Here is an 18,620-nt window from a genome sequence, read left to right on the forward strand (position 1 = left end):
CAGAATGAACACCCCTCATTTGGGAGATGGTGGATGATAAGGAACCCTACCAGGTATAGAGGGTGACCAGATACCAAGGGTGGGAGATTCCGGTTAAACTGATTTTGCAGGGTTCTTGCTAAAACTGGGGTTTACAAGGAAATATACAAGTAGGCCTAAGAAAAGGTTCAGGAGGTTGACTCAAGTTTTGTTCAAGGAAAAAATCTTTGTCAACAGTCTGATCTCTGTTATGTTCTTTCTTCTTCTTACTTTGGTTTCATTTGCAATTAGACATTCATTTGTCCAGTTTGTTAAGATAAAGGTTGAATTTATTTAAAAATTGTTTTAAGGACTGATTAAGACCTTTCTCTTCTTCCCTGTCTCCCTCTCTCCTTCCCTTTCCCTGCCATCTCTCTCTCTTTCTCTCTCTTTCTTTTTTTTTTTTTCATTTAAGACAGGCAATACTTTATTCAAACCCATCAGAGAAATGGACAGCTTGGGTCTGTAACAAAGCGTTGTGTTTTAAAGCATAGGTCAGTAATTGTATATGAGAGTATACACTGCTACATACAAATTAACTGATCAGAGCATAACTTTTCAATGTTCAAACAGAATAAGGTTCCCTGTAAAAGAAGCACCTTTGTGACATTTTTAACTTTAGTATTCCTCTCCTTCTCCTTCACCCTCTCCTTCAACAGAATCCCCACCAACTTCCTCATAATCCTTCTCCAGGGCAGCCATGTCCTCACAGGCCTCAGAAGACTCTCCTTCCTCCATGCCCTCACCAACATACCAGTGAACAAAGGCATAGTTGACATACATCAGGTCAAACTTATGGTCCAGGCGAGCCCAGGCCTCAGCAATGGCTATGGTGTTGCTCAGCATGCACACAGCTTGCTGTACTTTGGCCAGGTATCCACCAGGTACCACAGTGGGAGACTGGTAATTAATGCCCACTTTGAAGCCAGTGGGGCACCAGTCCACAAACTGGATGGTATGCTTGGTCTTGATGGTGGCAATGGCAACATTGACATCTTTGGGAACCATGTCTCCACTGTACAACAGGCAGCAAGCCATGTATTTATCATGGCGAAGGGTGACATTTCACCATCTGGTTGGCTGGCTCAAAGCATGCATTGGTGATCTCTGCTACAGAAAGCTGTTCATGGTAGGCTTCCTCAGCAGAGATGACAGGGGCATATGTGGCCAGAGGGAAGTGGATGCAAGGATAGGGCACCAGGTTGGTCTGGAACTCCATCAGATCCACATTCAGGGCTCCGTCAAATCTGAGGGAAGCAGTGATGGAGGACACAATTTGACCTATCAACCTATTTAGATTAGTGTAGGTTGGGCGTTCAATATTGAGGTTTCCAATGACAGATGTCATAGATGGCCTCGTTGTCTACCATGAAGGCACAATCGGAGTGCTCCAGGGTGGTGTGGGTGGTGAGGATGGAGTTGTAGGGCTCTACTACAGCTGTGGACACAGTAAATGGAGAACTCTAGCTTGGACTTCTTGCCATAATCGACAGAGAGATGTTCCATCAGCAGGGAGGTGAACCCAGAACCAGTTCTCCCTCCAAAGTTGTGGAAAACCAAGAAGCCCTGAAGACCCGTGCACTGGTCAGCCAGTTTCCGAATTCGGTCCAAGACAAGGTCAATGATCTCCTTGCTAATGATGTAGTGCCTCGGGCATAGATAGTTATTGGCAGCATCTTTCTTGCCTATGACAAGCTGCTCAGGGTGAAAGAGCTGGCGGTAGGTGCCAGTGTGAACTTCATCACTGACTGTGGGCTCCAGGTCTACAAACACTGCCCTGGGCACATGCTTGCCAGTGCCCATCTCACTGAAGAAGGTGTTGAAGTAGTCATCTCCTCCCCCAATGGTCTTGTCACTTGGCATCTGGCCATCGGGCTGAATGCTGTGTTCCAGGCAATAGAGCTCCTAGCAGGCATTGCTGATCTGGACACCAGCCTGGCCAACGTGGATGGAGATGTATTCACACATGGTTGCTCCTTGGTGGCTGCCGGCCAGATAGATGGCGGAGAAGAGGAGAGGTTGTTGCTTCTTACAGCGCGACTCTTAGGCAGTGGATGTAAGAGAACCTCTCTCTCTCTCTTTCTTGTCCAACTTTATTGAGGTATAATTGACAAAGTTTTAAGATAAAGTAGAATTCATGATTTCATATGTGTATAGTTTTGCTTTTCTAGTGTAAGCAGTTAGTGCTTCACAGTTTGTAATATATATCTTTCACTTACCACATTCTACCTGAAATTAATACAAGACTACTTCATGTACAAGAACCTTGTGACTGTATACTTTCATTTCTCCTCTCCTGATCTTTGTACTCTAGTTGTCATACATTTTACTTTTACATAGGTTATAAGCCCCACACTACATTGTTAGTATTTTTGTTTTAATAGTTGTATTTTTAAAAATGATATTTTAAAGAGATTTAAATAATAAGAAACTATTTTATGTATTTAACCATTTTCCATGCTATGAAATGTGCAGTCAAAAGTACCATTATTATTGTTGCTTTAAACAATTGACTATCTTTAATAGCAATTAAAAATAAGAAAGAAGAAACCTACTTTGCCTTCAGTTACTCCTTTTCCAACACTCTGTTTTTCTACAGATCGAAGTATCTTATATCATGTATTCCTTCTTTTTTGAAATGTTGCTTTAACATTCATCTCGGACACTTATTCATTTCTCTTTTTTTTTTCATTTCTCTTTTCTTTAAAGATTTTATTTATTTATTCATGAGAGACACACAGAGGCAGAGACATAGGCAGAGGGAGAAGCAAACTCCCCGTGGGAAGCCCGACACAGGACCTGGTCCCAGGATTCTAGGATCATGCCCTGTGGGCAGCCTGATATAGGACTTGATCCCAGGACCCCGGGATCATGACCTGAGCCAAAGGCAGATGCTCAACCACTGAGCCACCCAGGTGCCTCTCACTTTTTCCAGTCTTTTATCATCCTATCTTCAAATTCATTGATTCTTTCCTCAGCTGTATCAAGTCTACTGATAAGACAAAGACATCCTCTATTTCTCTTAGGATGTGTTTGATTTCTAGCACTTCCATCTGACTCTTAGAGTTTCCATCTGCCTGCTAAAGTTACCCATCTGTTCTTGCATTTTGTCTACCTCTTCCATTAGACCTTTAATTTAGTAATCACATTTATTTTAAATTTTCTAATACTTCTAATATCTGTGTTATGTCTCTTTCTGATCATTATTTTGTCTCTTCACATGATTTTTTTTCTTACTTTTTGGATGCTTCGTAACTTCTTGTTGAAAGCTGGATGTGTTGTATAAAGCAGTCAATTCTCAGTTAAATAGGACATTTGTATGAGGATTTATGTTAATCGAGCCACGAGTTGGGTTGTGTACTAGGCTTGTTTATCTAACGATTACCAGTTCTGAAAGTTGTTGTTAGGGCAATTAGAAACTTTAAATTCCTCTAGTGTTTGCCTTCCTTCTTAGGATCCCTTTTGTGTGGGTGCCCAGGGAAAGTCTCTTGAATTCTCCCTCCTGTAACCCACAATTATTATTGTTGGAGATCTGTTACCATGATCATGGGGAAAAGATCAGGGGCGTTCTCTAATGTTCTGATTAAGTCTCAGTATTTGGAATGTTTGGGTCATCTGCTCACAGTGTTTCTGCTCCTCTAAGGTTAGAGCTATTCCTGCAGCCCAATTCCCTTTCCCCAGCTGCAACAGGAATGTACCAGTTTTATGCCTTGAGGCTTTGTTAACTTAGGTAAGATGGGTGGCTAGGTCTGAGTGGAGTTCCTTTCTCCCTAGCTGCTAGGGGATTTAACTAATGCCCTCAGCTAGTGCCCTTCCTCTGTAGATTAAGACTTTTTTTCATAGGGGAATTGGTCTGGGCAAATTTTGTTCCCAAGACAGCACTATGGGGGAGCTGTCTCCAGACTCTTCCTATCCTCCCTGGGAGAGCCTGATGGAGTTCCTATAAGAAAGGCCTATGAGAAAATGGGAATTCCTCTCATGATTATGGCCCCTGGGAGCTTCTGATTCTCAAGCTAGCTTATACTTGGTCTCTAGCAACTCATTAAATTTCTACTTTGTTTTGACTGGCTTGTATGGAGTACTGCAACTTCTGTCCCAGGTAAAGAAAATACTCGGGTTCTGGGTCTCACTGAATCAAGGTACTTGTCTCTCTCCAGATTTCAAGAGAGCCATTTGCACCATCAAGCTGTGACCTGTTTTTCTGACAAGTTCTCAAGACGTCATTAATTTCCACCTGTCCACCTTTTGTTGTTGTTATTGTTATAAAAGTGGGATGCATGTCTTTAAAGCTCTCTATATCTGTAAGCTGAGACCTAAAGTTCTAAGATTCTTTTTAATTTTGTGTGAACCATCAACTTGCCCACAGAAATATCTTTGCTGAATCTTTGTCCAGCTGTCTTCTAGTATAAAACCAAAGTCCTGATGGGGACCACACCTATATTTCAGATACTTCGATATTTGGATACCCAGCCCATTAACTAGCAGCTGGTAACACAGACTCATACTTTAGCGCTGCTCCCAAACCTTCTTCGAGGCCCACCTGTTACTTCCTTAGAAAACTCAGTTTCGGCAAGAAACCTGCAAAGTCCGTTTAACCAGAGCTTCCCACCCTTGATATCTTAGCACCCTCCATATCTGATAGGATTCTTCATCCTTCATCATTTTTCAGATGACTGTCTACTCACCCTGGTCCATTTTCAGCAAGGATCCTGTTAGGTCAGCTGAGCCAGAATCCCCCACCCATGACCCCTGTGGTTTCTTAGCAATCTTCCATCCACTGCCCTCTACCCTGCTCCTTGGCTAGCACTTCCCATTTGCCCATGCCGAATTTGGCATTGATCCCGCTCTCTCTCTCTCTCTCCCGCTGTAAAATTCCATTGTAGCGCTCCCTGCACCTATTGCAGTGGTCCTGAATGTCTTACCACATTTAAGAGTATCATTGAAAGTTTTTTTCTTTTGCTCTGGTGATCTGCCTGGGGCTGGGTTGAGCCACTGGAACTCAGAAACACTGCTTTAAAGCAGAGCTACTTACTTCATGTTGGCAGCCCTGCGTAGGACCTTATCATTTTAAAAGAATTGCTGTTTTGCCTACTCTTAAAGCAGAACTCTCTGATTCAAGGGCAGTAAGGATATATAGGAAGCCAGGATTCCTGCAGCAAGGGACTGCAGCCCTAGGAGTCCAAGATGAGGTCAATGGGCAACCTGGCTTATCTCTCCAAACAAGGAGGGTTTAGGGAGTGGCCTGGACTCTCAAGAGTTATCCTTAATGCATACAGATAATTGTTTGTTTGTATTATATGGATATGGCAAAACATACTCATTTATTTCCTTACTGATAGAATTTGGATTTTTTTTTCTATTAGAAGTGATAGTATAATGAAAACATCTTTCCCATGGGTGGGAGAACTCCTCTAAGGTATATAACTATCAAGTTGAATCATATGAAATTTCTGGATTTTTGGTGTTTGCCAGTTTTTTAACTGTAACAAGTCAGTTTCTTATGGTTCAAACTAATAGAAGAGGAATTACATCATAAAGGTATGTATTTTTCCCTCAACTTTACTAGATACTATTAATACCTTAAAATAGTAAGGAACTACAAGGCTAAAAATAGAATTAGTGACTGAGAAAAACTCTAGTTAACTGCAGTGGATGCAATAGAAAGAGGCAAAAACAAAACAGGAAAGTTAAAGAGGTAAAAGGCAATGAGATCAACATGAGGCTAATCTTTATCTCTGAAGTAGAGAATGTAAGAAATAGAATAGAAAATGTAACCAAAGCACTAAGGAAAACTTCTCTTGGATGAAAGGAATAATTTAATGTCTTTGGATTATTTTTAGAAATTGTAAAATATACGTAACGTAAAATTCACCATCTTATCCATTTTCAAGCATACAATACAGTGGCGTGGAGTAGAGTCACGTTATTGTAAACTATCACCATAGTCCATCTCCAGAATTTTTCCAGCTTCCCAAACTGAAACTCTGTATCCATTAAATAGTAAACTCTTCCTTCTCTAGCCTCCCCAGGCCCCGATAACCACCACCGCTGTACATTCTGTCTGTATGAATTTGGCCATTCTAGGTAGCTCATATAAAGAAAATCATGTATTTTCCATTTCTGCCTGGCTTATTGCCCTAAACATAATGTTTTTAAGGTCCATTCTTACTGTAACATGTGCCAGAATATTATTTCTTTTTAAGGGTGAATGATATTCCATTGTGTAGGTAGAGCACATTTTGTTTATCCATTTATCTGTTGACAGACATTTGAGTTATTTCCAGCTTTTGGCTATTTGTGACTGATGGTGCTGTGAACACTGCTATAAAAATATCTGTTCAAGTCCCTTTCTGATTTTTGGAGATACATACCTAGAAATGGAATTGCCAGATCATGTAGCAATTGTTTAATTTTTTGAAGAACTGCCATACTATTTTCCATAACAACTGTACCATTTTACATTCCTACTCACAGTGAACAAGGGTTCTGATTTCTCCACATCCTTGCCAATACTTGTTATTTTCCATTTATGTGTTTGTTTGCTTAGTGGTGGCCATCCTAATAGGTATGATGTGGTATCTCACTGTGGTTTTGATTTGCATTTCTCTAGTGGCTAGTGATGTTGAACACCTTTTCATATATTTATCGGCCATTTGTATATCTTCCTTGGGTATTTGTCCTTCATTCATTTTTCAAATCGGGTTGTGTTTTGGTTGTTGAGCTGTAGGAGTTCTTATATATTATGGGTATTAAACCCTTATCAAACATACAATTTACAATGTTTCCTCCCATTCTGTGTGTTGCCTTTTCACTCTCTTGATAGTATCCTTTGGCACACAAAAGCTTTTCATTCTGATGTCACATCCAAATCACTGCCCAATCCCACATCATGATGCTTTCCTCCCATACTTTCCACTAGAAATTTTATATTTTAACTTTTAAATATAGGACTTTGATCCATTTTTTCAATTAACTTCTGTATATGGTATAAGGTAAAGATCCAGCTTTGTTCTTTTGCATATGGATATCCAGTTTTCCCAGAAATATTTGTTGAAAAGACCATCCTTTTCCCCATTGAACAATCTTGGCACGACTGTTGAAAATCATTCAACCCTATATGTAAGGATTTATTTCTGGGCTTTCTACTCTATTTCACCGAGTTACATGCCAGTGCCATACTGTTTATGATTACCATATATTTCAAGTAAATTTTGAAATCAGGAAGTATGAATCCTTCATCTTGAACAACTTAAAAAAATACTCTATGCACCACTGAGTGTCTTCATCTCTTTCCTGTCATCTTGTGAGTCTGACAGAGGGAAGGGAAATGCATTATCTTTGTACAGCTGCCATTGTTTTCCTTTCTCATGACTCTAATTTGAAAAGGGCCTTTGAATCTGGACAGTATTTTCATCCCACTGTAATGTAAGGAATTGTAAGTCAAATTTCACTGAAAAACTCATGCAAAATTTTGGACTGGTTAATTACTGGAAACGGGAAAAAAAAAATCTGCAGGGAGGCAGAAAAGGCCAGGTATTTATAAGGCCAAAAATCAAGATGGCCACAGATAATTTCAAAACAGAAAATACAGTTCTGAAGGAAAGTGTGGCTCAGATTTTATATTTAATTGAAATTTTCAGTATAAAGGCAAAAGACATTCTCCTTTCATCCCACTCTTTGCTATTGAGCTCAGGAACAATCTGCTAGTCAAAGCCTGCCTAGTGACAAGGCCTTTCTCTTACACCCCTAGACTCATCCTGATCTTATTTGACAATAAACTAGCATTTCATTTTTAAAATTATCCTTTTAGTATATTCAGTATAATCCCAGCATACTTTTATGGTTACAAATGTGATGGAAATGCAGAGGGCCAGGATTAATCAAGATACTCTTGACAAAGAAAAGCAAAGTGATAAGACTTGCTCTACCAGATATTAAAACTTACAAAGTCATAGTAGCTGAGACAGGGTGGTACTGGTGCAAGCACAGGCAGAAAGAAGGATGAAACCAAATAGAAAACTCAGAACAGATGTGTGTGCCAAATATGTAGCTTAGGACAAAAGTGACACCTCCCAGTAGCAAGGAAAGGAAAATGTTTTCAATAAATGTCACTGAGACAGGGGATCCCTGGATGGCTCAGCATTTTAGTGCCTGCCTTCGGCCCAGGGCATGGTCCTGGAGTCCTGGGATCGAGTCCCACATCAGGCTCCCTGCATGGAGCCTGCTTCTCCCTCTGCCTGTGTCTCTCTGCCTCTCTCTCTGCGTCTCTGCCTCTTTCTCTCTCTGTGTCTCTGCCTCTTTCTCTCTCTGTGTCTCCCATGAATAAATAAATAAAAATCTTAAAAAAAAAAAAAGACACAGATTAAAAATGTCACTGAGACAATTGGATATGCATGTGGAAGAAAAAAACAGCCTTCGCTTTTATCTCACCGCTGACCCAAGGTAAAGAGGATATTGGACTATATTCTTTTTAGAAGCTTTATTAAAGCATGACTACTTTGATCCATCCCACATAGTCCCAAATCCATCTTGTGTTCAAGAATAAATATGAAGATACCAAATTCAAAGGCCTCAACATTAATTTAGGCTGGCTTCTGGCCCCACCCTTGGGACTGCTTCTCTATATTATCTTGTGTCCTGAAAACAGGCCCTTATGCAGCATGGACATGTGCTGTTCTTGCCTGCCTGGAACACAGAAGGAATATTTTAGTATTCATTTTACAAGTGAGGAAGGTGAGGCTCAGACTGATCAAACAACTTGCTCCTAGTCACACACAAGTACATGATAGCTTCAGAATTTGAACTCTGCCAACTCACAGGGTGTCTCTAGGATCAGACCAAAGGAACAGAATTTCTGAGATGTTCAGTATATTTTGGATGATTAACGTTTTCTGCAAGGTCATTGTGGAACAGATAGGTGGGGTATCTATGCACAGTTAGAATTTCCTGAGATATCTGATGAACTGGAGGATCTGAGTAACTTCAGATGGTTAGAATGCCCTGGAAGTCAGAATGTCTTTGGGGACATTAAGATCTCCTTCTAGGACTGAATAACCTAGAAGGCAGGTTGTTTATATGCTCAGAGTGAACTGGTGTTTATATTATGCAGAGGAACTGATGTGTCCTTATAAGGACCTGATTGTCTAGGATCTCAGAGGATCCTTGTGTAGTGAAAGTAGTGTCTTGTGGGTTCACCTTGTCTTAGGATGGTAAGCAAGTAGATTCTAAGTGTCTTACCGGATTAACACCTCCTAAATGGTCAGAATACCCTAAGGGAACAGAAGGGTGTTTAGAAAATTCTAAGAGGTCATATAGGATCAGATGCCTGAAAGGTGAAAGTCACAAAGTCCAGGAAACTTGAAAAGATCAAACAGTTTTCATAAGAGTCAGTGTGTCTTAGAGGTTGGACTGACTGGCGATTCAGAGAGTCCTGGATACTCTGGAAGTCCAAAGTTGTCAGTTTTCAGGTAGGTTGGCATACCCTGTCAGTATCTGAATGTGTGAAAATCAGGTATTCTGAAGTGATCCAGGTTTTCTGGAGATCTAGTGGTCCTTGAGGGTTTGGATAGACTTGAATGGACCTGTCATGGAGTGAGAGTGTCCTTGTACAATCAATATTCTTAGGAATCAGAGGGTGAAAGTATTCAGGAAATCAGTATGTTTGGGCAGTTCAGAGAATGTGGTAGAGTAAGAGTGTCTTGTAGGGACTGGTTTCCTTGAGAGGCTAGGATTTTACAGGAATTAGAATTATTACCCTGTGGATTCAAGAGGTCCTGGTGGGCTGGCTATGTATCAGAGAGAGAGGCAAGTGGCAGTAATCAGGGTGTCTATTGAGAAGCCCAGGACTGAGAGAGTCAGAGTGCCTGGGAAGGTTAGAGTATCCTGGCATCAGATGTCCCACAGTGCCAGTGGATGTTGGATGGCCAGGCTGCCTAGGAGATCAGGATATGTCTTTACTTGGTCCAGATGTCCAGTGGGTCAGACCTGTGTGATTGGGATATCTCCTGTGTTGGGACTGAGTGGTTTTTCAGTGTCAGCATGCCCTTTGCAAGATAAGAGCCAACCAGGGTTTCTGAATGGACCAGAGGGGCAGGATGCCCATGAGTGTCTGGATCCTTTCAGGTCAGGGAATTCCTTCTAGGGCCAGAGCTTCCCAAATCTCATTATGCCTTTTTCTGGACATGTCCACAGTACAGGTACTGGGTGCCATAAAGTGCTGTAGAGGAATACTGTCAATTGAGGCTATCATGCTGACTATAAGGTATGGAAGTCAAAACTTCTCCAAGGGCTTATATGTCCTAGGAACTAAATTCAACCCTGCCCCCTAGGGATTTAGGAATCAGAAAAAGTCAGAATGACTCAGGGCTAGAGTCTCCCAGGGACAATGGTAATAAGAATCATAAGAAAGTAGCATTTTTGCCTGTGTTTACTGCATTCAGGGTACATCCTAAATGCTTCTTTTTTATTAACTCTCAGACATCACATCTTTGCCAGGTAGGTACAGGTGATCCTCATTAAGTGTGGATTCCATATTTGGGAAGTCACCTACTCACTATAATTTATTTGAAACCCCAGGGTCAGTACTCCATTGCAGTGTTCTTTGACAGCCTGGTGGCCTTTTGCATCCATGCGCATGTGCAGTGGGATGAAAACTTTGAGTTGCCACATTCCTGGCCGAGGTCAAACAAAGCAGCTGCTCTGCCTTCTTGTTTTCACTTAGAAACTGTGAACAAATGTCTTTTTACATTCTCCTAAGTGCCACCGTTTCTCACATTTTTCTGCTTTGGGGGGCAATTTTACCGTTGAAAGCAGTTTCCAAGTGTAGTGCTGAGGGGTTATCTGGTGGTCCTAGGTGCAGGAAGGCTGTGGTGTGCTTTAGGGAGAAGAAAATACGTCTGTTGGATAACTCTTGTTCAGACAGGAGCCACAGTGCCATTGGCCCCAAGCTCAATGTTGATAAGTTATCAATATATATTAAGATATCTTTAAGCAGAAACACATGCAACAAGGTTACATACTGATCAGTTGATGAAAATGTTGTGGCCAGGGGTGCCTGGTGGCTCAGTAGGTTAAGCATCTGACTCTTGGTTTTGGCTCAGGTCTGATCTCAGGGTTGTGAGATGGAGCCCTGTGTCAGGTTCCACCCTCAGTGGGGAGTCTGCTTGAATACCTCTCTCTCCCTTTCCCTCTGCCCCTCCATCCTGTGTGCAAGCATGCTCTCTCTCTCGCTCACACTCTCTCTCAAATAAATCAATTTTTAAAAAGAAAAAAGAAAATGTTGTGGCCAGGAGCTCACAGGAACCTATTTTTTGGAGCAGCAGTTCAATATTCACTAACTCAGTGTTTATAGTGACTTTATGGAACTTTATGGAACACAACTACCTCAAAAGAAGGAGAATCAACTATATTAATATGCCCCAGATGACAAAGCTGAGGCACAGAGATTTTGTGATGAGCCCAGGATTATATGGTTTAGCAAGTGGTATAGCTGGGATTTGAACCCAGGGCAGTTGGCTTCAGAACTTACACTCCTCCCCCTCCATACCATTCTCTTTCTTGGAGGATGAGAGGATCCTGGGTGTCAGGTTTCCTTGAAGGTCGGGGTTAGGGACTGGAATCAGGATGCCCTGGAAGACCAAATACCTTTCCCTCTGAGGGATTATTGAGTTTTAGAATGGCAAGTCAAACTTGCAGTGTCTCAGCATTCTTGAGGAGCAGGGGGAGTGGGTCAGAGTTTCTTTGTAATATCAGAGCCTCCTAGGGGTAATCAGGCTGTCCTGGATGGCCGGTCAGAATATCTTCATAGGCTTAGGATATCTTGAGGCTACAGAGTGTATTGGAATTCAGTGTTTGCTAATAGGTCCAAGTTGACTGCATGTTACTGGGTCTTGGGCAGTCTGGATGTCCTAGGCTCCAGGAGTTCACAGAATATACTGGGGTAGAGGGAGAAACTTTGGTGTCTTGGATCAGTGATTTCTCAAAGCTGATAGTGTTGTGGACTGAATGTTCACACCTCCCCCACCTTCATTCCTCTGTTGAAGTCCTAACCCAGTGTGATGACATTTGGGGGTGGGGCCTCTGAGAGGTGCTTAAGGTTAGATGAGATCATGAGCAGAGAGCCCCAATGATGGGATTAGTATCTGTAGGAGAAGAAAAAAGACCAAAGGTGGTTCCTCTCTGCCATGTGAAGATGCACAGGCAGCTGTCTACTTTCACCAGGAACTGAGTCAGCTGGCGCCTGGACCTTGGACTTTCCAGCTTCCAGAACTGTGAGAAATAAACATGTACTCTTTAAGCCACCCATCTTTGGGTCCTTTGTTATGGAAACCTGAGCTGATGAAGAGAAATGTACATTCATTTCTCTGAGGTATCTTGTTACAATGCAGATTCTGGTTCAGTAGGGCTAAGGTGGGGCCCTAGAGTCTACATTTCTAACAAGCTCTTATGTGCTGCTCATGCTGCTGATTGTGGGCCATATTTAAACTTCAATATCCTAGAGGATTTTTTTGTCGTAAATTGTCAGGGTGCTTTTAAAGGATGTGTGCATAAGACTAGCATGACCTTGGGGATCCAGACTGTCCCTCCCAAGAGGGGCAGAGTGTCCTCATTGGGTTAGTGTGTCCTGAGAGGTTAGGACCTCATGGTAGGATCAGAGTGGTCTTCTACTAGAGGGAGAATGTTCTGGGTTTCAGTGTACCCTAGAGTATCCTGGGGTTTCAGATTGTCTTTAAAGTGTCAGGATGAAAAAATAAATAAATAAATTGTAAAAATGTGTCAGGATGTCCTACGGGTGTTACAATGGACTTCCTGGGTCTAAGTAATGTCAAGAAGCAGAATACTATGGGTGTCGGGGTGTCCTGACTGCCCAGGGATCTGGATGCCTTGGGGTTTCCTTGAAGAATCAGAATGTCAGGATGTCATGGGGCTCCCAGTCTCCTGCAGAGTCTGCAAGTCCAAGGGGTCAGGATGCACCTGGAAGCCCAGGTGCATGAGGATCAGGGTTTTTCTGAATGTCTGGGTGACTTTGGAGGTCATGGAGTCCCAGGGGTTCTGAGTCGATGAAAAGGTGACATTTAGGGGAGGAAAGCAGACAGTACTTGAGAAGTGTGGTGTCCTGGAGACTCATTCTGTGGTTCAGGTTGTCCTACAGGGGTGTATCTAGTATATTCTGAGAATCAGCTGTATCTAGGAGGGGCCAGAATGCACTGGTGTCTTTTTGTTTTTTAGTTTCCTGGAAACAGGTCCTTGGATATCACCTACATGCTGAGATGCCAGGCCAGGCCCTGCTCCTGGCCTGCATTTGCACCCCCCTCCCCACGGTAGGGTTCTGAGGAAGGGTCTTGGGAGGAATGCATTTGCTTCTTACCCTGCCTGCTCCCAGGAGGGGATTTAACAGGACAAAAGAACTTGGTCCTCGGGAATACGAGCTCTTGGCCCCAGTCCCTGGACCCTCCAACTGAGCACCTTCCCTCATCCGGCTTGTGATCCTCCCCTGGCGAAGGGGGCTCTGGTGACCAAGCAATGATTGGATGGGCCCCCAGGGGCGAGGAGCAGGTCACTCCTCCAAGGCTGGGGGAGAAGGAGGTGGTGTGGGATTGCAAGCTGGGAAAGTAGGTAGCTGAGAGCAAAGGGAGAGGACTACATCTCTGAGACAGGGTACAGGAGACAGGGCAGTCAGTGGGAAGTTTGAGGCCCAAAGAGGGAAACACGGTCCAGGTGAGGCAGAGAGAATGCAATGATACTCAAGCGAAGGAAGGAGAGACTAGAAAAAAATTAGAAACCAGGACACAAAGTGAGAAAAACCAAGATATATATCTATATCTACGTCCACACAGAGAGCCAGAGGTATAATCAGAGGGAGGAGTGAGATCCACAGGTGTAAAGGGGAACTGCAGGACCAGAGAAATAGTGACCCAGACTTGGACACGAGAGAGTGGCTGGTCTGTGGCGTTTGTTAGCCATGGAAGCGGAAGGGAGGAGTGAGCGGGGTAAGCAAAAGAAGGGGCGACTTTGCGGCAGCCTCTGGCCTGACAGCTACCCCGCTGCTGGGACCCTGACCTCCACAGTAGGTGAGTGAATCGCCGGGGTGGTCCTGAGGAGGCAGCAGGTATTGAGGGGGGCTGGAGTTGCACATGTAAGTCCTGTGGGGCAGTGGTTCCCCAGGAAGAAAGAGAGGAGGGGAAATAAACAACAGAATTCGAGAATTCTGAAACCTTGGGCATCTTAGAAAGCAAAGCACGGGGAGGGACAGCTCCCTTGCTTTGCAGCCAGGACCCGAGGCCTTGGCATGGACGGGCTGCCCAACAGCATCCGAGGGGGCTGTGGTGGGGTGGAGGTAAAGCTGAAATCTGGCTTCTCATTCCGGAGCTCATATTTGGCCCTGTGCACCACCTCCTCTGAGGTGGGCAGCTGGAGAGGCCAGGGCTTTGGATCCCAGGAGAGCAGAGGTGCCCCCAAGGCAGACTGCGGGCGCTGGGTGGGAGCCACACCCTTGGTCCCCATGGGGATGGGTGCTCAACTCCAGACATCTCCTTTTCTCAGTCAGTGCCTTCCAGGTGTTTCCATTCGGCCCGTATTCTCTCCTGCCCTGCTGGCTCTCAGACTAATTAGTGTGGGGGCTTAGTGAGCCTGTGGGGAGCAGAGGCGAGGCTTTCCCACGAGCTCAGGTTCCTGCAGCCTGGTGGCCGGGCCAGCGCTGGGAGAGGGGAGAAGATGAAATGTATGTGAGGGGCGGGTATGTCTGAGCGGAAGAGGGAGGAATGTTTCATCTTCCCAGGTGGAGGGCAGGGGAGGATTGCAGCCATAGAGAGAAGGTGTAAGTTGAATGGGAGCCTCAAGAGCCAGGAAGAAGTAAGGGGACGGGGGTGATCTTCAGAGACCTGGTTGGTCTGTTAGTGGGTCAAAGCAAAAGAAGCCCCATGGGTTGAGGCCCAGGTGGGTAGTACATAGGTTCTGAGAGGTGTAAGGCACACAATGGGTGCCCACTGCACAGGAATGTTCCATGGGTGTGGGCATATAGTGAAGCGAGGCGGACAGCAGAAGTGCCCAGAGTGTGAAGTGAGTCTGTACAATGTATGTGTGAGCAGAGAGCCCAGGTTAGGATGCTTCGAGGTGAAGAAGGGTTTCTGGTCGGGACAGAGGGTATGAGCAGCAGGGTTGGGGCGGGGAGCACCGAGGAGAATGTTGGGGGTCCCAGCATACATAGTCCAGGAGGGACAACTGGATCCACTTTGTGCAATGTCTGCCCTCCCCTCCATCCTCAGATGTGAGCCCTCAGCCCAGCAAGAACCTTTCTGGTGTAGGCGTGCGGAGACCAAGGCTTTCCCCCCAAGGAGGACAGAGGGGTCGCCTGCACTCCCGGCGCCGCCACCGCACCACCTTCAACCCAGGGCAGTTGGAACAGCTGGAGACAGCCTTTGGGAGGAATCAGTACCCCGACATTTGGGCCCGAGAGGGCCTTGCCCGGGACACAGGCCTCAGCGAGGCCAGAATCCAGGTGATGCCCCAGGATCCCCCTCTTCTTCTGGGAAGAAATACCCATTTTCTGCATGGGAACTACTGGGGTGTAAATTCTCATAGACATCGTAACCCTAACCTAAACATTCCCCAGCACACAGCCTCCACCAACGGTCAACACAACATCGGGAATGTCACTTGAATTTAACCTGAGCTCTAACCTGATCTAACTTGAATTTCAGCATCCTGCCCTCAACCTTAACGGTGATATGAATTCCGACAGAAATGCAGTCTTAATTGTTTGCATGCATGTGTAACCTTGTCCCTAACCATGGCCTTGAAACCCAGCTAGCCTGATGCTCCTTCCATCAGGACCCATAGATGTAGTTAATCTGAGGTATAAACCCTACCCTAAATCCAGCTCCATCTATACCCATTAAAATCCCCTACAGTCTTAATCTCTAATAACCCTAGGGGACATTTCATATCCTCTGTGGAGGGAAAATGCCATTTTGTCACAATTATCTCTTTCTTACTGGAATTTGACATTTCTTACTCCCGAGATTTGTAGTAGGGTAAATTTTGACACAAGTTGGGGGTGATGGTGAGGGTAGGAGGCCAGCTCAGCTATACTTTTGGGAAGAACTTTCCTTCCTCTGCAGTGCAAGAGAGACTTATGCTCAGCATCTGAACCTTCTGTCATCAGAGGGGAGGGGGCCCTGATGTGACATGGCCACCTGTTGGAGAGAGAGGCTCTGATGTGGCTCTTATCCCCCTTCCTCAGGTCTGGTTCCAGAACCGCAGAGCTAAGCAGAGGAAGCAAGAACGGTCGCTGCTCCAGCCACTGGCCCATCTGTCTCCTGCCACCTTCTCTGGTTTCTTGCCTGAGTCCCCTGCATGCCCCTACTCCTACCCAACACCACCTCCACCCATGACCTGCTTCCCTCACCCCTACAACCATGCCCTTCCTTCTCAGCCCTCCACCGGTGGTTCCTTTGCTCGACCCCACCAGTCTGAAGACTGGTACCCCACCTTGCACCCACCCCCCACTGGTCATCTGCCCTGTCCCCCACCCCCAACCATGCTTCCCCTCAGCCTTGAGCCACCAAAGTCCTGGAACTAAGGTCTGGACAGGAGCTGCTGAGATAATCTCCGAGCCTGTGGCCCTGGTGAAATGCAGAGAAATCTGGGTGGCATCTCTTATTTCTAAGGGTCAAGTAGAAATTTGTGGAGGAGCAGCTCAGAGATTAGGAATTTAAAAATGGAAAATCATGCTGAAGAAGGCCCCCTGAGGTGATTAGTTGAGGGAATGTAGGGAGGTGAACCTACTAGAAAATAGAGATAAAAAGCCTCAATGGTAGTGACTGGTGTAAGGGTGGTATTGATGAAAGCAGTTGTTGCCGCTGGAGAATGGAAATGATTGAACATGATAAAACTTTCCAGGCTTCACTGACGAAGATCACAATTGAAGATCCTTACCCAGTGGTTTCTAGTGGATTTCAATAAGGCTTTTGATTCAAAGTCTACCTGTTCATCCTTTCCCCATCACCCACTCTGCCACGCAAATCAGTCATTAACTTTTGTTCATTAATACTCTAGAAATATCTCTGTAATTTCTTCCTCTCTTTTCCATTCCAGCAGACACTTGGCCTTTTCTGGCCCCATATCTTCTAACTCATCCTCCTCAATGGTTCTTCTAGCTCCAGCCTTTCCCATTGCCAATAGGACCTTCCAAATCTGATTATCACAGGATGGCTCTCCAAAGTCTTATACAAAACAGATAAATAACATCTGAGTCTTCAACATTACCTTTAACCTGACTTTTAAATCAACGCATGTCATAACATACATGGTTTCTGATAGAGAAGAAATTATTTGATTTAGAGGTGACTTTTCCAAATGCCAATCTTAAGTCTTAAGGCTCATAAGAGGTCAGCCCCAGGAAAGAACCTTGGTCTGAGTCCTAGTTAATGGCACCATTTATACATCATGTGGCTTATAATGTACTTATTTTACTTATGCATACTTATATATTGGCCTACCTTACTTATTGGTAGGCCCATAGAAAAAGTTATGAGTAAATGAGCCCCTAGGGATGGATATTCATGTTATTTATAGACTTTTATATATATATATAAAGTCTGAAGTCAAAACCTCTGTACTGCTACCTTTGCAGTCCCATATAATTACCTCTTTGGGCCAGACTGCCTTCCGGAAACATTATACCAGCCTCCAAAAGTACCCGAGTGTTGGTCTCAGCACATCCTTGTTGACCTTTACCATTCTGACATTTCTGTTCACTGAGAGTGATGTCTCCTTGCTTATTTGTAAGTTTTCATTTGCTCACTTTCTAATGAGATATAAAATAGTTTCATGTTCATTGGCAATTTATATGTTTTCTTGCATTGCTTCTTTGAGGTGTGTTTGTGTATTTGTGTATTGGTAGAGTCATCTTTTATTAGTGATTGAGAGCTTTTGTGCAATAGGGATATAAATATCTGTTCAGAGATGTTACAGCTGTTTTTCACTATTTGTTGTTTCCTAACCTTTCTGAACAAGGTTTTCCTGAGAGAATTAAGCCCTAATGCTGTAGGTATCTATTGTATGTAACTTCTGTTTTTCAGCACCTGGAATGCTACCAGTTATGTAGAGTTAGTAGAACTGAGAGAGTATTCACCCAGTTCATTCTCTGTGTTGTGTGGTTTGGATGAAGAATCCCAGGTGAGACTGGCTCCCCCACCCCAATTTTCTCCACTATTTGGATCAAAATATTATGCCTTGAATCATCTGAAACTTATTTTAGGATGTGCAGTCATGCAAAATAGTCATGTAATTTCCTCTCAACCAGCCAGCCCATTCTTATCAGTATAATTTATCTAATCATCTAATATTGATTTGTAAAGTCCTACTTTTTTATACACTGAGTTCTCCTTTACACACAGGACAGTTATAGACATGTGGCTCTTCTCCCTCAATTAACTTGTCTATTCTGGCACCACCACAATAGGGCTTTAATTACACAAAATATAAGAATTATCGATATCTTTAAGATGTGAAATAATCTTATCTAAACACTGATGTGTCCTGTCATTTTTTCCAGACTTCTCTCATGTCCCTCAGGAAACTTCTTTATATATATATATATA

General features: G+C 43.9%; 2 protein-coding genes and 1 pseudogene across 2 annotated transcripts in view; 1 reads left to right on the forward strand and 2 right to left on the reverse strand.

Annotated features, from left to right (window-relative positions):
- Nucleotides 1-18,620, reverse strand: part of LOC112659697 (olfactory receptor 1361-like) — a 69,470-nt gene that overhangs the window by 16,591 nt on the left and 34,259 nt on the right. The window lies entirely within an intron of this gene.
- LOC112659696 (tubulin alpha-1A chain-like) lies at nt 611-1,986 on the reverse strand (annotated as a pseudogene).
- PROP1 (PROP paired-like homeobox 1) lies at nt 13,273-18,478 on the forward strand. Its single transcript, XM_025446779.3, has 3 exons — nt 13,273-14,087; nt 15,282-15,514; nt 16,259-18,478. Exons 1-3 carry the CDS (start codon nt 13,979-13,981, stop codon nt 16,595-16,597), a joined length of 681 nt encoding a protein of 226 aa, XP_025302564.1. The 5' UTR covers nt 13,273-13,978; the 3' UTR covers nt 16,598-18,478.

The sequence above is a fragment of the Canis lupus genome, chromosome 11, assembly GCF_003254725.2.
Source record: "Canis lupus dingo isolate Sandy chromosome 11, ASM325472v2, whole genome shotgun sequence".
In the NCBI taxonomy this organism is placed as follows: domain Eukaryota; kingdom Metazoa; phylum Chordata; class Mammalia; order Carnivora; family Canidae; genus Canis; species Canis lupus.